Source organism: Hyperolius riggenbachi, chromosome 6 (assembly GCF_040937935.1).
Source record: "Hyperolius riggenbachi isolate aHypRig1 chromosome 6, aHypRig1.pri, whole genome shotgun sequence".
Taxonomy (NCBI): domain Eukaryota; kingdom Metazoa; phylum Chordata; class Amphibia; order Anura; family Hyperoliidae; genus Hyperolius; species Hyperolius riggenbachi.
The window spans coordinates 163344548-163369142 of NC_090651.1; the positions used below are offsets into that span (position 1 = coordinate 163344548).

General features: G+C 42.6%; 1 protein-coding gene across 1 annotated transcript; it reads right to left on the reverse strand.

Annotated features, from left to right (window-relative positions):
• Positions 1–2249: 2249 nt before the first annotated feature.
• Positions 2250–14244, reverse strand: PTGS2 (prostaglandin-endoperoxide synthase 2). The gene is made up of 10 exons (XM_068240160.1): positions 14009–14244; positions 13706–13822; positions 13471–13614; positions 11769–11912; positions 10524–10705; positions 10325–10408; positions 9960–10206; positions 8172–8458; positions 6495–6642; positions 2250–4462 (listed from the first exon to the last, which is right to left on the reverse strand). Exons 1-10 carry the CDS (start codon positions 14079–14081, stop codon positions 4056–4058), a joined length of 1833 nt encoding a protein of 610 aa, XP_068096261.1. The 5' UTR covers positions 14082–14244; the 3' UTR covers positions 2250–4055.
• Positions 14245–24595: the final 10351 nt, after the last annotated feature.

Here is a 24595-nt window from a genome sequence, read left to right on the forward strand (position 1 = left end):
AATGACTAGGCCGCTAAAGGAAAAGATAAGAGCACTCTAGGAATGTAGAGGGAAATGACGAGACACTGCAACTTTGAGGAAGACACGAAGGAAGGGGGATGTCGATCAGCAGCTATGTAAAATAGAGACCACCTGCATCTACCATCTGGGATTGCTTGAACCCTGTGGATTAAATGCTGAGATCAACTCCTCTGTCTTCCTAGACGATTAACATAATGATGTGGAAATGTAGTATGATTTTACCCCTGATGTTTGAGGCATGAATGGGTTAAGCCTCTTTCAATGGATAATATAAGGAATACGGTGCCCTCCCTGAATAACAGAGAATCATGTCCAGGAGACTGTGCCCTCCCTAATACGATTGCCCATATTAGATAAAAATCAAGCTGGGAAATTTCTAATGGGCTCTGTCTGTGTCCTTATCAATGCAGGGATTGCTCTACATTGGTGTTTGAGCCAAGTCCATGCTGCCTGTATCATCATTAAGCTGTACTGGCATTTTTGCTAATACCCAAGATAACGCCCGGGAAACCACATCATGTGAAGCCTCTCTGTATATAATGAAAAAGGAGAGAGGCCACACCCTGAGGAACTCTATTGGGCAAAACATGTAGGTGGGCGGAGCTATGGCAAGAGGGTGTGCTGAGCCCTATAACCTATGCTGATCTACTTAGCTACTTAACCTGCGGATTTACCACAAGGTTGCTGACCGAGTCACCGGTGACCGACGCTGCTACAGCTGCGGAGATCATCAGACCACTACAAGTGCCACTTAACTACACGTCCAGTCCAGTGGTGGCAGCGCCGGATGCCACAGGTTTACAATGTGTATCTAGCTGAAGCACATTGTGCCCTGCTCACAGCTGCTACTGTGCACAATGCCAGGAACTTTTGCTGGGAAGCTGCATGCCTGCTAAATACCTTATCATGTTCAGCTCTGGGTGATGTTTCCAAGATTATTATCTAGCTGTGATGTGCAATTTGGCATTATATGTGGTAAAACTTTATTATGCAATATGTTTGAGCATCACAACTGCATTACTGGAGGAAGTAAATGCAGGATCCCAATTGGATCTGTATCTGTAAAGGAACTTGCCCTCTATGCTTACTAAGTAAACACAGGTTGAGTGTGAATAATGGCTGTATATGCGTGGCCCCCGTATAGGTAGCTCCATATACAGTAGGTAGCCAGAAAGCCCCCCCCCCCCCCCCCAGTCCAGTATGGGTAGCTGGACAGGGCACTCCAATCTCCTATGCAGAGTGTGCTGAGGAAAAGTTAACAACTTACCTATCCAGGATAGTGTACGAGAGGAATCGGCACGGGAGACTTGGGCACAGGATACAACCGGTATATGGCTGATCCTGCTGCTGCACAAGTCCCGGCCGTGCTAAATACTACTCCCCCTCCAGGCCGCCATGGATGGTGGGGAATGAAATAATTCGGCTTCAAGCAATTGCTGGAAGCCGAATTATTGTGTTTTAAAAGGAACTTCTGCTCTATCTTCTGACCATGCCGAAGTTACTCCCTGTGCGCCCAAGTCTCCTGCGCTGGATTCACTGTGTTCATCCAGGATACGGTAAGCACATTATGCATCTTGTCTCTTCCTAGGTACACTGTCTCTATGGTGAGCGTGCCGCTTGTCATCATGTGACTGATGGCGCTTTCACCTCAGAGATGGAACACCTCGAGGACACAATGAAGATGGCAGAATCCTAGGGAGGTGAGTTGTATACGGATCTGCTGCATTCTGCATATGGCCTGCCTAGCTGTTTCTCCAAGTGTGGTTCAGGGGTACTGCTTTAGGGACTGAAAATGAACCCTGAGCCACACTTGGAAATAGGGCTAGAAGGAATAATGGAATTGCAGCATCAGTACTCATGAAGAGTTACTACTGATACATACAGTACAGGATACAGGATATGAGTCCTTACCTCAACAGATCAGGACAGCCCCATCCCTGGACGTGTTTAAATACAGACTGAAAACCCACCTGTTCAGTCTGGCATTTGCAGAAATATAACTTTTGTTGTGTGAATACTTCATCCTACTAATTACTGAATCTGAGAGAGCCTAAGCGCTTTGAGTCCTATGGGAGAAAAGCGCTATAGAAATGTTATTGTATTGTATTGTATTGTATACAAAACAGACACACAATGAAAACATATCCTTTGACAAATATTTTATTGTAAATTGTAATAAATAAATAGTTTACAAAAATAAATGTACAAAATGAATATTTTAAAACAATTTCATAATTTAGTATAAATACATTTTAAGTCGTTAACAAAATAGTAACAATAAAAAACATTAAATAATTGACCAGTATTTTCCCTTCTTTTTTGGCATACAATAAAAAAAATTCCAGAGTGCCAGCTCTGTTTTCTTATAAAATAGGTTTACAAAAGTATCCAACCTGGCACAAATTCCATAAGGCTGCAGCCCTTACATCATGAAGGTTATACACTCAGTGCAAATTCTCATTACAAAAATATGTATATCTTTAAATAATATTAATAATAACAATAATAATAACAACAACAAAATAGAGACAATAAGATCATTTTATCTTTTGTCTACGTTAAATAAATACAGCATCAAAGCAAAACAACTGACATGATCGAATGTGGACATGTTATTTAAGAATTGTTGGTGCAAATAAGATGCTCCAGCTCTTTTGTGCAAAACCATGAAAACTGGCACAGGTAACATGAAATAAGTGTTTCTTTCCATAAAACTTAAAAGGACATGTGTACATTCAGTTAATGTTACACTTCCCCCGTTCTGTACAGTGACTATGGCAAATGAAACAGGAAATAGTATTTTTGGAAAGAATGTTCAGCATCATCAGCCACCAAAGTCTGAAGGGTCCAACTCTTTTTGTGTGAAACCAGTGCTGCACCTACCCACCAATAGAGGTCATTTTTTTTTTGTTTACAGGGGGCAACATCTACATTAGACTCTTTCCCACACAAGAAAACGATAACTTTTAATGCCAGGTGTGAGCAAAAGTGGTCTCACGTGAGCAATTACTTGTAGACCCATGTATCTAAACTGATATGCCTGAATTTCATTTAAGGCACAGTGTCCAATGTGATATTTGTTGCAGCTGCTGTGCAGAGGAGAAAATGTGTTGGCTGTACTAAATGTAAAATTCTCCTTCATGGTTGCATATCAAAGAGCCAGCTTATCAGACTAGCAATGACAATAAAAGGGATTATGCTTAAAGTGTCATAGAATTCTTTGAATATTCTTTTGAATGTTACATTTTGTTCAGATTTGTATTAAACTGAAATACCAAGTTTACATCCTGTTAAGTCATTTTGGTCCTTAATATATTAAACCAGCAATATGTGAGTTCAAGTAACACATCCTATCATTTCAGATATATAAAAAAAGAAGTACAGTCCCTTAAAAAAACGCATTATACAGTGTCATGTAAGATAACCAGGAAATCCAAAACAGCAATAACAAATTCAAGTAGTCTAGCAGCATACATGTACGAACATGTCTCAATATTCTTAAAAAAAGAATTACCCTATAACTGTCAATCTACAATCTACAATATCTGTAGCATCTACTTCATGACCAAAAGACTATCATTATGGGTTATATTTAACATGCCACCTGGCTAACCCATTAACAGCTTCAATAGAGTTATCTCCTTTGAGATAAGTGCACTGCTTTTGACCTCAATCAGCAGAACTCCTTGTGCTGTAAATTCTTGGAATGCTTTGATCTCTTTCTGCTGGCAGAAAATATAGAACTGATAGCAGAAGTCCTCTGTTATTGTCTCATCTTCCCACCTAGTGACAGGTGGCCATAAATACACATTACAGCAGTACTAATTATTATCAGGGAAATGTAAAAAATGTGGTAATATAAATTGGCCTGGAGCACTTGTAATCCTCTAAATAAATTGGCTGCCTAAGGGCTACGTAGCCCAGTCAACTTCCCTCAGTTTTTACCAGAATACACTGTAGTGCAAGTAGTAGAAAGGGTGTTTATTCACCTCTGAAAATGATTGTAAAACAAGGATCCAATCTATCATCTATGTCTACAACTCTGAGGAATGTTCTTTAAGTAGTAAAGTGGGGTTCACGTCTTCCAGTGCAGAGTTTGAACTACCATTTATGCTCACTGATGTGGCAGTCTTGCTTTTAAATATATTGAATGAGGTGATAGGGCAGTCTTTTACATTGTTGCAGATGAGTTTTTGTAAAGAGGCAGTATTTATAATGTCAAAACCAACAGTTCCACCAAATGTACTGGGCTTCCAGTACTCAGGAGAGCAAATTGGGTTGCCCATTAAACCTTTTAATGAAAATGGAGCACCGATTTCAACCATAGTCTCTCCAAATATGGCCCCTGGACGGGGTTTTTCCACCAATAGACCAGTGTAGAACTCAACAGCATCAACATCTCCATACAGTTCTTCGAGCTCAGCAGACAATTCCTTTTCTCCTGTAGAGGAAAATTGCATCACATCAGTATATAAGAAGGCATTCTGACTTCACTAAAATGTTAGATACGTTTCTTTTGTTCACATTATTTTTTAGCTTTGCGATCTTCTACCCTGAAGCAACTTTACACTTGGTAATCTTGTTAATCTGGTTTTCCATCAAGGCTGCCGTTAGAACATGCCACACATTCTAGTTAAATGTAAATGAAGGTATGTGAACTATTCTTCAAGGTAAAGCCCATTCTGTGTACTATAGTCAAGAGCTAGCTTTACTCATATCTGGATTCAAATGATTGTTTTTTCAAAATTTGCCTCAGGCGGCAAAAAGTCTAGGGCCGGCCCTGATCACTGTGTTGCCCCTCACAAACGATCGTCTCTCATAGGCTGATGACTATGAGAGACAATCATTGGCTCTAGGGGGGAAGGAAAGAGGGTTGAAATAAGTCATTTTTATTTGAAAAAAAAAATTTAAATTAAAAAAAAAATACAGCCTGCAGCACCGATCAGAGCCCACCAACAGAAAGCTCTGGTGGTCAGAAAAGGGGAGGGGGGGGGATTCATTTGGCTGCTAAGTTGTATGGGCGTGCAGCACACTGCTAAAGCTGCAGTGTGCTGAATTGTAAAAAATAGCCTGGTCACTAGGGGGGTGTAAAGCCTGTGGTCCTGAACTGGTTAAAGGATCACTACAGCAACCACACCAAAAAAAGCAAGCAGTTAAAATCTGACAGAACCAACAGGGTTTGACTAGTCCATCTATGTATGGGGAATTCTCTTGTTTTCAAAAGCATTTCCTGAATGGCAGTTGCTGTCTAACTGCGAAAATAGTAACATACCAGCCAGCGTCCCTACTCGCTTGCACGCTACTTTGCCAGTTAGACTTAGCAACTGCCATTGTGGTTCCTGCATGCAGCTGTAGTGGCACCACTACTAACTTATAAACCTCTCAGCAGCAGTTTACTATGATGCAATACAATCCTGGGGAAAAAGGCAAACTCTAAACTAACTCCACATAACAACTGTCAACTGTAAAACAATCTCCAGGTTTACTGAATCCGTTATGCAGATGTTTGGAGATCTCTGGACATGTCGAAATAAATCCTGATTTTATTCGAAAAAAAATCTTCTTAGTTCAGGCGCCTGCATTAGACCAACATAACACAACTGTTAATCTACTAACCTGTTGACAATCACTACTGAGTCACCAGAACAGGTGAGGGTTGCAATGTATTAGTGCCTAACAGCAAAATTTTTTTTTTTTTAAATCCAGTCCAGGTTTGTTTATTTATTTACTAAAATCAAGACTATGCTCTACATTTAGTACAGAGAACACCTTTGCTCATCATCACCTACTAAAGCAATGTGTCCCAACACAGCAATACAGGTCTCCTTTTCTTGAGCAGCAGCGCAACAAGACAACTGGCTTGGCATTCTCACCGGTGACCACAATGTGTACAAAAACACAGATCCAGCTTTTTCAGCTGCCCGGTGGACAAATACTACAGTGCTCTCATAATGCCATTCATTATGTTTTCTGTCAGTTTCTGGGTGTGTGCCTGTTACTGGGCAGCTGTAATGAATGGTGTACAGCTCAGGATGTGGCACAGTTACAGTGAATTAAATGGGTCAGTGGGGAACTAAGAGTTCCCGTTATCACATTCTGCTTACATTTCAGTTTTGCTAACATCCACTGTATAAAATGAATTTGCCTCATAACAAGGAAATGGAGATGTAGATTTATTCCTTGAAATAAAAGCAAAGCAACAGCGTGTTTTGCCTACAAAGTCCCTGCTCATTCATATGATTGGTATACACAAGGTTAATTTGTGCAGAGTCTGTACTTCGTAATCTCTTCTGTGCGTCTGTGATCTGACTATTATTGTTTTTCTACACTCTGTCACTTCTAAACAATAATGCATGATAAGAACTTGAACTCCGTGTGACTTGTGAAACTACCATGCACAATGCACACAATTGACCTCTGCTGTGTGAATAGTTCTGAGCTGTAAAATCTGAATGGAAAGAATCAAACCAAACCTGTTAGCTCTTCGAAGGTCCTGAAAGGATTCAGGTTAAAGCGTTTCCGATACTCATTGAGTGACTGGTATCTCATCTCTCGGCTTTGTTCAATGGAAGCCATGGCCACTCTGAATACTGCTGCAGGGAAGTTTCTGCCTCCAGCCACCTAATCACAATAACAGAGCAGGAGAAAACAAGAAAGGTTAGTGGACAGCTTTATAAGGATTAGCTGTCAGAATACTAAAGCAAAGCTGTTCAGTATGTGTAATTCAAGTGTTAAATAAATAGTTTGCATGTAATAAAATCCATGTCCATCTATGATTGGCTTAAAAGAAAACCCAATTGCACAGTGGACAAAGCCATCCCTATGGTTAAATTAGTTATTGCATAGGATTTGAAATACAATTATTCACTTGCTTGTAATCTGCTTCGGAAAATAAATTAAAAGTTTGCTGAGCCCCAGAAAATACTGTGACATAGCATGGCATTTAGGAAGTATCTGCCTTTGCATTCCGTGGTGTAAGGGTCTCTGCATTGCTGTTAACCTATTTCTAGTTCAGCTCAGATCGCTGATAGTTAAAGTACTGTAATTCCCATAGAGTTTCTATAGGAACTTGCAAGGTTTCACTGCAATAACCCATACGTGGGCTAAAGGTAAAGCAGAGACCCTAAAACCATTGAATACATTACTAAATTGTTCTTTAGTGATAACTTAAATAAGTATGTGGTCAATGTATTTAGACCTAAATCACAACATCTGATCAACATTCTGGATATGGATGAGTGGTTAAAATAATTAAAAAATAGCTGAACACACCTAGGTTGGGACATGGATCATTTCTTTTGTTGTTACCATAAAAGGAATAAAGGCAGTTGATCAGAAGGACAGTCAGTCCATTGGTGTTGTTTAAAAATAAATCAACACAATCTCCATATTCCTCTCGCTGCAGGGACAATTTAAATAGTGCCTTGTCGGAGTACCCAGCAGCTTGGCCTGCTAACAACACTATACTGATAGTGTTCTTAGATCTGTTAATTACTGCAGCTCTGTCACTGCTTCTAAATCCTGCATGAAATTAGTCAGGATGCTGTGTTGCTAGGGAAAAGATATAAGGGTTAGCTCAAGGACAGTAAACGGCAAAGGGTACCCTTATGGTACAGCATTGGCAAAAATGTTTTGGATATAGGAGGAATAGACAGAGGCTTATTCCATATCGGAGTTGTGATTTTCTCTCACTGTCTATAGCTTTAGCTATTGGGACAACCAGTGAACAGAAATCGTTATAGCTATGAAAGTTGAAATAAATGAACTTTCTAGTATTATGGAGAAGACTTAGAGCATCTATTGGGTTTATATTTCTGCTTTAGTCCCTGTTAGGGATATTTCTTCAGAACCCTCAGGTTATGAAATGTGTGTGAAAAGTCAGTCAGATGTATTCACATTTTTTTTTGTCAATTTAACAACGTTATTTTTCTCACATGCAGAGACACTCAAGTCCAACATTTATAGACATTCCTCTCCTTGTAGATTGTATAGATTGTGTTACAGTGTGTATGAAATGTCAGGGTAGTCAGTGACAAGACTATGGTCTAATTAATAACCAACATCTTATGTCTATTTGTATACCGAGAAAGGAGACAACAAAAATGGAACAGACGTCACAGCTGTCTAATAAAAGCTAATGTGATTCTTACCCGTCCTGCTTGTTGCTTAGTAAATGATTCCACCATCTGGGATAGTCCATGTTCCAGCATCACTGAGTTGTTATAGAGAAACTGTTGATAGTTGTACTCTCTGTCACTGATCTGGAATGTATCAGGTAAAAGGGGATGCCAGTGATACAGCGTATTGAACTCAGCAGCAATACGATTCTGGTACTGGAATCTCTGGTTGAACAGCAGCTCTGGATCGAATTTCAGTTTAAAGTGATATCCACTCAGGTGTTGCACATAATCTTCAATGACAATCTTGATAGTTTCACCTATGAAAGAAGAATGGGAGGGGGGTTACTATGCTACATACAGAAAAGGGTATCATACGCAGCCACAAATACAGCTCCACTAGGGCTTCCCCCAGCAGACTGAAACAAAAATACCAATTCTTAGCCACACTGTTTGAATTATCAGGAGATGTGGACAGTTTTGCTAATGTACGTGGGAACATTAGTGAGCAGGGCCAGTTTTCTAACTGCCCCACTTGACCTCCCACTCCCTTTAAGATCTTCTGGCATGCAATCTTTTGCTGCATCCACAGACATGAAGACCTTTCCTGGAAATGTGTCTCTCCTTTCATCAATCTTTAATGGTCTCATCATGAAATGAAACATATATCTGTTTATAAATAAATGATTTCAATGCCTACTATTTCCATCCAATGGACAGGGGTTTTGTGTACAATGGCCTCGATTCATCAAGACTTATCGAATCAATTACCGAACTCAATAAGTTGATTTCAGGATTCATCAAAGTTATCTACAGCTGTTAGCGAGCATTCGGTAATCATTCGGTAATGATGCAATAAAACGGAAGAAAGTGCAATTCATGAAAATGAAAGTGGGCGTGGTTTAGCGTTAAATTTAGGATTAGTTATCTCCTTCACTGCTCTGTCGTTATTCCTGTCAGATCATTGCTGACAGAGAAGATGGATCCATTTAAAGTGGTTATGTATCAGCTGAAATTGATTCAAAGGCGCAGAAGGGCAAGAATAAGGTCTAGAACCATATCAATTTGCAAGAGAATGGATTTATTTGCTATACCAGGACATCTGCATTTCTCTTGAATCATCTTGTAAGAGAACACAGGCAGCGCCAGGGTTAACTAAATTGTTAGCTGGACTACATTTTTTCAGAAAAGGCTCCTATCAATCCGTAGCTGGCGAAATTGTGGGATTGTCCCAAGCCACTTCCAGAATCCTGGTCGAGGTGTTAAGCCCTATTCAGAATGTTGCTTCGTGGTGTTCAAAGGACTGCCTTTTTACCCACAATTCCACGGAAATCTTATGGCCTTGTGGTAAATTACCACTGTAAAATGGAAATAGCGACACATTACCGAATGGTTACCACATTATTATCGATATTTTATCCAATTCACACCGAATGCGGAAAAACCTTGATGAATACAACTAGAAATCGATAAACTTCGAATTCGGTAATTTAACGAACTGGAAAAAGTTATCGCAAAGACAATGATGAATCGAGCCCAAGTGTGTAAAAGCTCTGTAATCTTTTCACTGTAGAAAAATTAATCCTAATAAATAAAAAGTGTTAGTTTCCCAATGATTGGAAACCCTTTATACATTATGATCAACGCAGGCTGATTGCATCTCTTGTTTTTATTGCACTGTATATGGGCAGCTTCAATTTACATCAATCTATACACCATATAAATCAAAGAATCCCACTAGATTGAACTAGTTAAATAGATATTCTCATAACATGCACCAGATTGTATTTAACAAATGTGGCCAACACAGAATGTACTCACCAATCAAAATAAGTCTTGCTGTCTGGAATAATTGCTCATCGTCCCACTCGGGATGCTCCTGCAGCAGTATGTCACATACACGGTTGTGTTCTCTTAGCCAGATAGTGGCATACATCATCAGTCCTGGGACAAGGCCGAAAACTTCCTGCCCAACTGCAAATCGGAGATGTTCTGGCACGTGGGGTGGGTAAAGCATTTCAACCCCTGTGTCTTTCACTAACGGAGGGTACATCTCACCATCAATAATCTAGCAGAATACAGAAATTCATATTAATAATGAACTGTGCTTGCTGCCAATGAAAACTATTAAAGGAAATATTACAAATCCATGTTTTTACAAGGAAGTAATAATGGAAGACATTCACCTGGTATTTTAATTTTCCGTTTTGTTTTAGTCGTAACTTGTGCTGTCTGTCCAAAGCTTCCCCATAGACGTGGTTTAAATCAACCTATTTGAAAAGGGAAAGAGATGTGTGCTTAGAGCAGCTATTAAATATTTGTATTGATCCAACTAACTCAGCCTATTCAGGACAACAGAGTGATATACAATAAAACTGCGCTTACCCCATGCCCTAATGCCTTAGTGAAGGCTGCTCCTCTTTTGACATCGGTCTTGAAGAACTGGTGGGTAAAGTGCTGTGCAAAGAATGCAAACATTATATTTGTTCCTTGGGGATCAGGAATGAACTTTCTTCTGAGTAACAGTTTTTCTACAACCACTTTGACACTCGGTAATTCCTTCTTTCCTGAGACGAAAGAATAGACAAGTATAGCAAAACGTTAATACACATATCCATAATGATTTTTCGTTCATTTACAAATCAAACTAATTTATTTGCTGGTGCCCCCACTGCTCTCCATAAATAGCCCTGGCAATCTGATAGTGCAATTATTGAAGGTCCAATGCAGCCAATGTCATAAGAATACCATGCCCAATGAGAGAGTCAGTCAGCACTGAGTGGCTACCAGTCCACTTCCAACTCTTCCAAATGATCCTTCGCTATTGCAAAAACTAAATTTAAAAAATGCTCTAGATCACTTTACTAACCCATTACTTGTCACATGGAAACATTTTTATTTTCTCCTATAAACCTCTCCTGAATAAAAAGGTAAAAAAACAAAACAAAAAAACACCTTTGGTTATGGCCAAACATCTTTGGGTATTTCCCCACAGACAGCACATTTATTTATTTTATTTATTTATTGTATTTATAAAGCGCCAACATATTACGCAGCGCTGAACATTAATTTAGGTTACAGACAATATTTAGGGGTGACATACAGCAATATGACAATACAGGAATAATAGAAAACCAGATCACACGGCACAGTATGAGTACAAGGTAATGCTTAGTCATTGGATTGAGCATGTAGATTAGGCAAGTTAGGTTCATTCAGATGCATAGCATGGGTTCACAGTAATGGAGGTGCAAGATCAGGTAGGACACAAAAGGAGGAGGACCCTGCCCAAAGGCTTACAATCTAGAGGATCTAGCGCATGATGATTTGTTATCTTCCCTAGAAAGCAGTTTCAAAAATGGCATTCCAAGTCCTCTAGTACAATTCCCCACTCAACAGCACTACTATATCTGTAGCGGGGAACTGTCTGCAAGTCTTATTATAGCCAGCAGGCTTACTAGCAACTGGAGTAAAAGCAGAATGAAGACACTTGTTACTAAGTGGAGGGGTATTGTCCATATGCAGCAGGTCCAGAGGAACATGCTATGATTTGCCATATGTGGTATTGCAGTTCTAAACATCTTTAACAAAAAACAAGTGCATGTGAGTTGTTTATCCATCAGATTTTACCTTTAACTCCCATTGGAGTTGGGCAGCTTTCTCCCACTGGAGGCAATGCCCGAGTATAGTATGAAAGGTTGGAATATGCCTCCCAGTTCTTGTAGTCATACTGGCTGTTGTATGTGGGGGGGCTGTCAATTAGATGGGAGCGAGCTGTAAAAGAAAAGACAATATAAGGGTAGGCTCAAAATATGTTCAAAACTACTAACACATAGTTAAGATGACAAAAATTAAGTCTCTAGCCAGCCATAGAAATTATAGTCTTCGTTGTCATCAACTTAAACAAAATCAGTAGATATCTGCATCCAATAATTGAGTTGAATGGTCAGTGAGTGGCTTGAATCATCTATCAGCTTCCTATATGTCCCAGCGGTAAGGCATCTCAGCCTCTCTCTTATAGTCACAGCCAAGGTGTGCCTCTCCAGCAGCATCAAGCCCCAGTATTTTAGGAAGAAAGATAGAATCCATAAGTGTTACAGATGCTGTGGGAGAAGAGTGGACTGTGAATCCACAGAAGAGTTTATTAGCAACCATATCATTAAGGTTAGTGGTTACTAGAGAAAACGGAGTTGCCCTTTACATAGACAGGTTTAGCTTCATATGTAATTTGTTGTGTGGCACGATTGTGGTGTGTTTGCCTTTTCAGACAATAAAAAAAAAAAAATGGGCAGAAAAATATTTAGTATTGTCGAATCATGATGAAAATCGCATAGTGGTGCAATTGTTATACATTTTTCCTGTGCTTCTATACTTTAAGGAGCTCAAGCACACAAAAATGCAGCAGGCACAACAATTGCGATTGGGAAAACTTGCTTTTAAAAAACCCACATCACACTAATGGAAAATGCAGCTTGCAGTAGTTTAGTGAGTACCTAGCGTTTTGCGATCCTAGATGATCGGAATCGCATGACGAAACCCTGCTAGTGGGAAAGAGCCCTAAGACAAAGCGATCCATATATATAAGCACTGGAGAATATTCTCACATAATCTGTATGCATTTCCCCCAATTCCAGCAATAATATCTATTATTTTCTTGTAAAAAAAAGAGTATGTTACATCGAAAGATGCCTATCATTTCATGCTATCAGCATACCATTATTGACTATTTAAGTGCCCCGAGTAATTGCATTAGGTGGCATAAATACCAGAAAACTGATAGATCACTAGCTATTAGAAAATGTACTGCCTTAAAGGACAACTGAAGCAAAAAGGATATGGAGGCTGCCATATTTATTTCTGTTTAACCCATACCAGTTGCCTGGCTATCCTGCTGATCATCTGCCTCCAATACTTTTAGCCATTGACCCTGAACAAGCATGCAGCAGATCAGGTGTTTCTGACATTATTGACAGATCTGACAAGATTTGCTGCATGCTTGTTTCTGGTGTTATTCAGACACTACTGCAGCCAAATAGATCAGCAGGGCTGCCAGGCAACTGGTATTGTTTAACAGGACATATATATGGCAGCCTTCATATTCTTCTCACTTCAGTTGTCCTTTAAAATACCCTTCAGTGAATATCAGAGAATAAATTCAACTGCTCTTCAATTTCTGCAAATTGCAATAAATAACTCCTAGTTTCCTTATTTACCCAAGAAGGTATCTAGAGAAAGGGCAATGGAATTTCTGAGGGAGTTTGTTTTACAAAATGGAACTAATCTTAGCCTTATAGATATGAATATAACATATAGAGAAAATTTCAGTACTTACATGTTAGTACATAGCGCATGATTCCATCTCGCAGGAATGAAATATTATTGATTATATTCCAGAGGCCTTTGAAATGAGTTAATATGTAGTGCACAGTGTTGGGGGAAGGCTTCAGGGTAATTTTCACCCACGTTAAAAATTCAGCTGTTAAAGTAAGAAAGAAGAAACTTTAGTAACTTAGTAAACTTTTAAGAGTTAACACTTCACATGAGTACAGATGTGGTGAAAGACTTACGTGTGGTGCAGTTCTCTCCATAGTATCCTGTCCTTGTGCAATCACACTCATAGCCATCTGTACCTCGTGTCATACACACTCCTCTGTTCTGGCATGGATTAGAGCAGCATGGGCTAGCTGCAACATAACAAATACACATGCAGTTACATACCAATAGCACAGCAGCTGCATCCATATTACTGTGTACATTTAACTATACTCTAAACTAAGCCTTCAAGTCACAAATAAATTAAGTAATTACAAGAAGAGAGGATTTTTCATTTATAAACGTTACCGTTAATCAAAAGAATCCCATGTACGTACTTGCAAGAGAAGAAGCCAGTAAGCAGCAGCAGAAGAAGATTCCGAGTACATTCATCCCACCAGTAAGTAACATGTTCCTTTCTCCTGACTGTCTAGACACGTGGTGAATCAGTAGTCTGTAGTGGGAGCAGCTAGCTCAGAGGTTTCCAGCTGTGGATCTGACCTCCTGCTGTACAAAAGTCTTACTTGTCTTCTAAAGCTCAGGTGCCTTTTCCTGCCTTATATCCAAAGTATTTGATGACGCAGTCTCTCTAGTCACTCCCCAAGACGTGACGAAATGAAATTAGTCTACTGTACAGCGTACACCAGGGGCGCTTGTATGCAAGATCAGTCACCTTGCATAAAAGAAATTCTTGGCACATAATATTGATCTGTGTGTGATGAAGGTTGCGGCTGTCACCAGTACTGTAATATTTTTGGGAAACAGTTTACTTCCCCTTCCTCTCCGTCACTGCAGCTGCTGATTGCAAGCTGTCAGCATCCACCACCACAACAAGTACTGTACTTCACACTATAGTAAGCGCAGTAAGCGCAGTAAGCGCTTTCTTTTCTCACGGGCCTTGTTGTGCATAAATGTAACCCCTTCTTTGGCTATAATAATCACTACTTTCTATAGGTTTACAAAAGAGACTGCCACACTTAAACTATAGGTCATCCACCGGATTTTATTAAATACTCCAGTACTGGAGAGTTAAGTTACAGGGGTCACACTTGTCTTTCAGTTTCTACACTTTTCAGAAAACTGAAAGACAAGTGTGACCTCTACTTTACAACAGCTAATGTAATTTATAGAGAAAACTGACAAATTGCGCAGGATGTCAGTTTTTTTTCTGCGCGCAAAATCTGCATTCAAGTGTGACCTAGCTCATTGATTAACATGAGTTCTCAGTTGAAAACAGTTTTTCTGTGCAGAAAACGCGCACGAAAGCCGACAAGTGTGACCCCTGCCTGTGTGTCTAACATACAGCTGAATTGCATACTGGTAAGGCTGTGGAGTGTGTCTTGATTGCCCGTGGAGTGTGTCCTTAGTGGCCGCAGCCCTGAAGCATTGTTTGTCTAGCAGTTAGATTTGCTTTAAAGGACCACTATCGGGAAAAAAAGTAGGCAGTTAGGCCTCGTTCACATCATCACACGCATATGGCCGTGCGATAGGAACGCTATCTGCATTTGCATGCGTTGCTTGGCTGAAGCCATGATCAGCCGCGCGTTTTGCCCCAAAAATGTGTGCAGCATGCGTTCGTGCACCGCACTGGTACGGAACGCATGCAGTGTGAATATATCAGACAGTACAGTCTATGCATTCCTGATGTTCTTGCGTTTCTGCCTCTTACACGCGTTGCCGAAATACGGACGACAACGCAAGTAATGCGAACAACAGGTTTTGAGCCAGTTCATCTTCTCATGGGGGATTCTCAGGGTTTTCTTTGTTTTCAACAGCAGTTTCTGAACAGCAGTTGCAAAGTCTAACTGACAAAATAGTGTGCAAGTGATTAGGGAGGTTGGCAAGGATCTTACTATTTTGACAGTTAAACTGCTGTTCAAGAAATGCTGTTGAAAACAAAAAAAACCTTGAGAATTCCCCATGAGGAGATGGACTGGCCAAAACCTGCCAGTTCTGTCAGATTTTAACTGTCTACTTTTTTCGCGATAGTGGTCCTTTAAATAAATTCTTTATTCTGTTGAAGGTGGCCACACCCCATACAATTCTTTAAATATCTGTTCAATTCAAGAATAGCAATCAATTTTTAGACTGTAACATTTCAAAAATCTGACCAATGTACCACACACACCTGTGCTCAATTTTTCCCCAATCATGATTAAAATAATTGAAAGCTCAGGAGAAATTGATTGGAACTGTACATCAAGTAACTGACAATCCATCACACACCATACAATTTTTGATAAAGTTGGTCTGAAATTTCCAACATGTCCAATCACCAAAAATTGAAAGGAAAATGGGACATTTGATCAGATTTATCGATCGAAAACAAAAAAAAGCTCTTGATTTTTTGGGACAACCAATTGAAATTATCGAATTGGTAAAAAATTGAATCTTTTAATTGTATGGTGTGTGGCCACCTTAACCATTAAATGTAAAGAATTCTGCGAAACATACATCTTTTATGGTTCTAACACATCTGCTGCAGTCACCCCACATGGCTCCAATGATTATCACTATACAGACAGTGAACCCTATCAATAGATCACAGATGGGACAAGCTTTTGGAAAAAGAGACGCTAGCTAATTTTTATTTATTTACTTTTTTGTGCTGGAAGGATCCTGCTATGACTTTGAGTGTACTGTTAACCTTCCCACTGAGGTGAGGGATTCCCAGGGTGTAGAGTCTAAGTGACCATGGGTCTTCACCACAGCATCCTGCAAGGGTCGAGGTTGGGGCAGGCAGAGATCAAACGTAATCCAATAGCAAGCCGAGGTCAAACACAGGAGATAACCAGGTGAAGCGTAGTCCAGTCACAAGCTGGGTACAAACACAGGAGTCAGTCAGAATACGGGCAGGCCGGGAACACAAGGCTACAGGCTAACCAAGAAGAAGCAAACTAACAGCAATGGCCGCCTGGAGAACACTGGCTTATATACAGTCTGTGGAAACTTGCATCCTTCTGCACAGATGTAACCATTCTTGCGCATGGATGCAGAAAACCGTTACAGAGACCCGCCACCAAGTCCATATGCACGTATACAGAAGTACGCCATGCATTGCCAGCGCGCCCTTGCGACCCGGAAGACATGCTAAGCGGCAGTAAGTATGACAGATCTGTTTAAATGATCAGCATTGCTTACCCTCAGACTCTGCGGTGGTGAATAGTGTGGGTGACCCCATTCACAGTGGCACAGTGGATGAAAGTTGCCTATTCACCATGTCATAATGTGTCCCACTCAGTGGCGGCGCCATGCTGGGGCTTACCCAGGCTTTAGCCCCAGCTCGCAACTCATTAGCCCCCCTCAAAGCCCCCCCGCCGCAGACGCCGGCTGCCGCAAGTGTCCGCTCCGACCCGACCTCGGCTCGTCACTGCACTGCAGTGGAGCCGCTGAGCCTGGCTGCCTCGGAGGTCTGGAGCTGGAGGGCGAGGGCTTGGGCTGGCACCACCCACCCCAGCGAATCAGCGACACGGACTCCCACCCACCTACCCTGGCGAGTCGGACATCCATGTCTCTGCTTCCAGTCCACCCTGGGACGGGCGCAGGCTGAGCTCAGCCTCAGTCAGTCACGCACAGCGGCCCGCCCCAGGGGGAGGTACCACTGGTGATGTCTAGCGAGTAGCAGCGTTATAAAATGTGTCACTCACGTCCGGCGTGCGTCACGTGACACTTGCCGCCGCGCAGCCAGTTGCCGCCCGAGTCCAACATCGTGAGAGTGTCTGTGTCACTCTCCACTCTCTCTGCGGGCTGTGGCACGCCAGGCCAGTCACGCAGTGCCAGTGTGACACACACCCCCACCCAGGCAGGCAGGCCAGGCACCGACCCACACGGACAGTCGGACAGTCAGACAGCGCACGGCATGGCCCGGGAGTGGACTGGAGGCTCAGGCTGGACTCTGGAGGAGGCTGGAGCTGACAGGACAGCCAGGCAGCAGGACTTGGAAGTCGGAACTCCGACAACAAGGTGGGTGCGGTGCGCCGGTGGCTGTCCTCTCCAGCCAGCCAGTCGTCAACTGCCAATTCCAAATTGTTTTTCTGCCCTGGGGCCCCCCCATCCCACCACCACCAGGCCTGAGGCCTTCCCACCAGGCCTGAGCTGCCCTCCCTGGGCTGGGGCCCCCCATCCCACCACCACCAGCCAGGCCTGAGGTGCCCTGGGCCCCCCATCCCACCACCACCAGCCAGGCCTGAGGCCTTCCCACCAGGCCTGAGCTGCCCTCCCTGGGGCCCCCCATCCCACCACCACCAGCCAGGCCTGAGAGGTGCCCTGGGCCCCCCATCCCACCACCACCAGCCAGGCCTGAGGCCTTCCCACCAGGCCTGAGCTGCCCTGGAACCCCCCATCCCACCACCACCAGCCAGGCCTGAGCTGCCCTGGGGCCCCCCATCCGACCACCACCACCAGCCAGGCCTGAGCTGCCCTGGGGCCCCCATCCCACTAGCCAGGCCTGAGCTGCCCTGGGGCCCCCCATCCCACCAGTCAGGCCTGAGCTGCCCTGCTGGGGCCCCCCATCCCACCAGTCAGGCCTGAGCTGCCCTGCTGGGGCCCCCCACTCCCACCAGCCAGGCCTTAGCTGCCCTGGGGCCCCCAGCCCACCACCAGCAGCCAGGTCTCAGGCCTCCAGCCCACCACCAGCCAGGCCTGAGGTGCCCTGGGGCCCCCAGCCCACCATCACTAGCCTGACTACATATACTGGGGACAGCTATACGCCTGGCTACATATACTGGGGACACTGGCTGTCTGTCATTATGTGCATTAACTGGTGAAACGCTGTCTCTCATTACATGCATTTACTGGGGAAACGCTGCCTGTCATTATGTACATTAACTGGCGAAAAGCTGTCTCTTATGTGCATTTACTGCAGAAACGCTGTCTGTCATTACGTGCATTTACTGGTGAAAAGCTGTCTCTTATGTGCATTTAATGGGGAAACGCTGTCTGTTATTACATGCATTTACTGGTGAAAAGCTGTCTGTCATTACGTGCATTTACTGGTGAAAAGCTGTCTGTCATTACGTGCATTTACTGGTGAAAAGCTGTCTCTTATGTGCATTTACTGGTGAAAGGCTGTCTCTTATGGGCATTAACTGGTGAAAGGCTGTCTGTCATTATGTGCATTAACTGGTGAAAAGCTGTCTCTTATGTGCATTTACTGGGGAAATGCTGTCTGTCATTATGTGCATGAACTGGTGAAAAGCTGTCCCTTATGTGCATTTACTGCGGAAACGCAGTCTGTCATTATGTGCATTAACTGGTGAAAAGCTGTCTCTTATGTGCATTTAATGGGGAAACTGTCTGTCATTACATGCATTAACTGGTGAAAAGCAGGCTCTTATGTGCATTTACTGTAGAAACGCAGTCTGTCATTATGTGCATTCACTGGTGAAAAGCTGTCTCTTATGTGCATTTAATGGGGAAACTGTCTGTCATTACATGCATTAACTGGTGAAAAGCAGGCTCTTATGTGCATTTACTGCAGAAACGCAGTCTGTCATTATGTGCATTAACTGGTGAAAAGCTGTCTCTTATGTGCATTTAATGGGGAAACTGTCTGTCATTACATGCATTAACTGGTGAAAAGCAGGCTCTTATGTGCATTTACTGCAGAAACGCAGTCTGTCATTATGTGCATTAACTGGTGAAAAGCTGTCTCTTATGTGCATTTAATGGGGAAACTGTCTGTCATTACATGCATTAACTGGTGAAAAGCAGGCTCTTATGTGCATTTACTGCAGAAACGCAGTCTGTCATTATGTGCATTAACTGGTGAAAAGCTGTCTCTTATGTGCATTTAATGGGGAAACTGTCTGTCATTACATGCATTAACTGGTGAAAAGCAGGCTCTTATGTGCATTTACCGCAGAAATGCAGTCTGTCATTATGTGCATTAACTGGTGAAAAGCTGTCTCTTATGTGCATTTAATGGGGAAACTGTCTGTCATTACATGCATTAACTGGTGAAAAGCAGGCTCTTATGTGCATTTACTGCAGAAACGCAGTCTGTCATTATGTGCATTAACTGGTGAAAAGCTGTCTCTTATGTGCATTTAATGGGGAAACGCTGTCTGTCATTACGTGCATTAACTGCTGAAAAGCTGATTCTTATGTGCATTTACTGGTGAAAGGCTACCTGTCATTATGTGCGTTTACTTCATTTTTTTTTCCATGTAACTACGTTAGCTGGTACAACTACATTACAGTTAGCCCCGCCCACATGACATCATGACCACGCCCAATTTATCGCCGCGGCGCGCAAATTCCCCCCCCCCCAAGCCCGGCCTGCCAGCCCTCGTGCCCCCTTTGAGCCCCCACAAAAATCTGAAGCTGGAGCCGCCACTGGTCCCACTAGAATTAGGCCCTTATGCAAATCACTATTACTTCTAAGTTTTCCCCTAGGTCAAGGGTTTCAAACTCAATCACGTAATCTAAAAAATAGTCTAGGTTGTGGGCCAAATAATTTATTAAAATGTAACATTTATGGTCTCAAACTAAATGACGTAACTATAGGGACCCTGAAGGGCCCGCGCCTCCCGCTTCTGGAACGTAGCTCAGTGAAGCAGTTTATGCACCTGCTCCAGTGCTGCTTCGGGACTCCTCTGGTCTTTCTGACAGCCACATGCTCTATGCTGCATACCTCTGGCTCAGATTCTACAGTATGTCATGTGATTGGAAGGTGGACGTATGGGAGAACAGAGCGTGCAGCTGCTGGGAAGAACAGCATTGCATTAGGTGATGAAAATACTCAGAAAAAAAGTTACTTATATAAGGGCCCCAGTTTCTATACCAGGCCGCACCGCTCTCAGGGCTGGTTCGCACCAAGAGTGCTTTTCAAAGCACCCTCGTTTTGAAAAGTGCTTGATTAATGTAACAGTATGAGAGTGTTTCCACAGCGGCGTTGCAATTTTGTTAAAATCGTAAATGTACTGCATGTAGCATTTTGTTGAATGATTCAGCTTAAATAAATCAGCAAAAACACACATTCGTTCAAAAGTCACTCTGAAAATCACTTTGCAAAATCGCAGTTTCTATGCACCAGCGAATGCGATTGTGTTTTGCTGTGTGAACTAAGCCTAAGTGTGAATACTGTAAATATTGTGGTGATGGAGTAACCCAGCCAGGGATGCAAGCACCGTGCTTAGTGCTGTGCATGTTCTGCCTTGCACTAATTACATATAGGCCCTAAAGTCATATACACACACTAAGCTACACTCAGCAGAGGTGGCAGGTTGGGGCCGTCTCTACCGAGAATCTAGCATGTGTACAGCTGTTCCAACATGTTGTTTAACCTTTTGAGCCCTAGAGGTTGATACTCCCCCAGTGACCAGGCCATGTTTTACAATTCGGCACTTCACAATTTTAACGCTTTATTGCTCGGTCATACAACTTAGCACTCAAATTAATTTTACCCCCTTTTCTTCTCATAAATAAAGATTTCTTTTGGTGGTATTTGATTGCTGTTGTGATTTTTTTTTTAATTAATAAAAAAAAGACATTTTTGTAAAAAAAAAATGTTTTACCCCCTTTCCCCCTAAATTGGCCCTACACTACAATACATACAATACACTACACATACATAGACATATGGCTATGTCAGGGATTAGATTGTGAGCCCCTCCAAGGGACAGTTAAGTGACAAGACTATCCTCTGTGCAGTGCTGCGTTCGATGTCAGCGCTATATAAATATTTAAAGAGACTCTGAAGCGAAAATTTTTAGCTATATTTACCTTTTAATTCGCTTCAGAAGTCTCATCAGTGGTAAACCGCAGCATCCCCGCCGAAAAACGAGGGCTGCAGACCCCCCAAATCCCCGGGCAAACATCCACGACCAACTTGGTTGTGGATTGTGCTGCCCCGAGAGGCAGAGCTATGAGATGTAGCTCTGCCTCTCCTGCCGTCAATTGCCATGTGGATCTCCGCCTCTCCCCGTCCCTCTCAGTGAAGGAAGAGTGAAAGTGGCAGGGAGATGCGGCTATCCGACGCGATTGACATCAGGAGAGGCAGAGCTACAGCAGAGAGCTCTGCCTCTTTCAGGAAATGCCGGCCAGATTCCCCCCGGGGATTTGGGGGGTCTGCAGCCCTCATTTTCCGGCGGGGATGCGGCGGTTTACCGCTGATGAGAGTACTGAAGCCAATTAAAAGGTAAATGTAGCAATTTTTTTTCACTTCAGACTCTCTTTAAATACTTGATTACCTGGCTTGGACCCGCTGTGCGCAGTGGCGGGAGAGCGCACTCGTGCGAGCGCCCGTCAAATTTCGCTCCTCGCGAGAAATGAGTGCTGCTGTCCTGCCGCAATCCTGTGTTAGGCAGTCGGGAAGCGATTAAAGATCCGTTATGCCAGATCTTTAAATGACATTAACAATCAGTATATGTTTCTCGGCTGTAACCTAGCAATCTCTCTGTACTTCACTCAGGTGCAGAATTGTCGAATCCTGTTCCCTATGTGCAAAAGCCATTGTGTTAGTTACGCACAAAAGGTTATGTTACCCTTTCAGCAGGTACTTTACACACTTCAGACACTTTTGCTTCACTTGCTACAGGTCATATTTATAAATGCATCCTGCCTATTCTCCAACTTTTGCCATGCCCACTAGGTTCACATTTACTAGCTGACTTTAGGCTAGGTTCCCATCTGTAGCCTCTGCTGCCGAATCACGTGCGGTCGGCGGGAACGGACAGCGTAGTGTCCACTCCAATGTTCTTCTGTGGTCTGGCTGGGGCCCGGGGCAGATGCATTGCCCCATAGGCTATATCCTATGGATCCGTTGCAGACTGAAGTGTTAACGACTCCTATATATATAAAATAGGAGCCGTTCACTGTTGGTATTGCTATGCAGTAAAATGAAAAAAAAAATGTCTGTTTTACTGTCAAGTGGTAATGCACCATAACTGAACTTTAATAAATTCACAATGAAGAAAACTATACAAACATATTCCTATTGGGGTATTTAACACATGTATAGACAATTGAATGCCTAAAGTAAGAGCTATTGCACGCAAGAGATTTATTACAGCAGAAAAAGAGAAAATCTCCAGCCACAGAAGCTGCTCATGTTATGTCTGTAATTGAACACCACTAACAGCTATGATACATTAGCAGTGATCTACAGCTGCATAGACTTGTATTGTAGCCAGCTAGAAATCTCCTCTGCAAGGCTGCTGACGTGGCCATCCATTAATGAATTACACATACTGTACATCTGTTTTCTGAGTATCACATCACCTTCTGTCTCCTATGGTAATCTGACATCATTTATTTTACCTGTGCTTCCCAGATCTTTCATATTTATAAATGTGTGGACTTAGGCACTTTTCTAAATAAAGCAAAACGTGACATCATTAGAAATCCCCTGTAATTTCATGTTTCTTTGCAATATGACTATTACCGTATAGTTTTTGCAATACATTATAAAAGACATTAGGGCTAGTGTTTGGCCAACTTTTGGCAGTGTGATTTGCTAAGTGAATGTGTGCAAGCTTATTTGCGAATGGGGGCATTCGCAAATGGGCAAATCACATGTTTGCAACCACTTGTTTGCACATGAACTCACATCCGCACCCTAATTTTGGGGCAAATGCAGAGGCGGCATTCACAACTTCAATCTTTTTTTAGCCATTTCAGCCCAGCTGACCTTGATTATAAGATTGTGCTGGGCATTATGGGTAGAAAGTTTGTAGCTGATGAACACAGACAAAAATTTGCATTCACCAGCAGAAATAAATTTATTTACTTGATAACTAATTAGGCCCAATCACACTATGGGCTTGATTAACTAAACCGTGATAACTCATATCACGGCCGTTTTCCTGCGCATTTTCACGTTTGCGCACGACCATGAATTTTCGCGCGCAATCACGAGTTTTCGCGCAATCATGAATTTTCGCACCGAAACGCGGCCGTGTTTATGCAAAAATTTAGGATTGCGCGTGAAAACTCGCAATCGCGCATGAACACCAAAATGCACGCGAAAACGGCTGTGATATGAGTTATCACGGTTTAGTGAATCAAGCCCCATGAGTGAAGCACCTTGCTCGGTAATGCGCCCAAATTGTTTCTTTTCAGACTGATATAGTGCAGTCAGTGTGCCTGTTTTCATCAGTGCCGTGCATTACAGCTCACTAACAGTGTTTCACTAGGGCCCTGTTCCAGCATATATAACTATCCCATCTAGCCACACTAGTTCTCAGGATCTGTGCAAATAGGGCGCCTGAGGAAAACAAAGGCACCTGGCGAAGCTGAAACAAGTTTTTCAGCTTCAATAGCTATACATAACTCTCTATTCTCACACTGAGCCATCCCTTTAGCACAATTTTCTCCTTAAAGTCGATATTTCACTAGGTGCCTATGGCAACACCCAAACTTCTGCCGATAGCGACCGCCCAAATTTTCCTGATTGAGTTCCCAAGTCCGGTGCATCCATGTGTGTGTCCCTTGGCAGGTGGACTTGCATCAGTCCGGAAGCACATACCCATAGCTATCTCTGCTGCCTGCTTCCGCTCACTGGCACATGGCACCATGAGTTAAGGTAGTACTCCCCACTGAACACAAGAAAGTACTCCAGCTCACAGGGATGTTGTGAAATAATACTGCTTCAGTGCTTAAATCCTGTAGCTTGTCTCCATCATCTCATCACTCTGTTGATAGCACACGGTGCTTTCGTGTATTGGTGCCACCGTGTGTTGTCACAATCACTTTGAGGAGATTCCTTCCGGGGACCCTTGGCTCCAGGTTCTTTTATGCATAGTGCGACCTGTACAGGCGGCGGCGGCGACCTGTATAGACATCTGTATATGACATCTTTCTGCAAAAAGAAAAATAATTAAAGAAATCCTGACAACCATAATTTCTACTTTTAGAATGTAAGCTGTTTGGAAAAGGTCTGCCTTCTTCGCTCTCATCTTTTTGTGATTTTTCATCTATGGTTT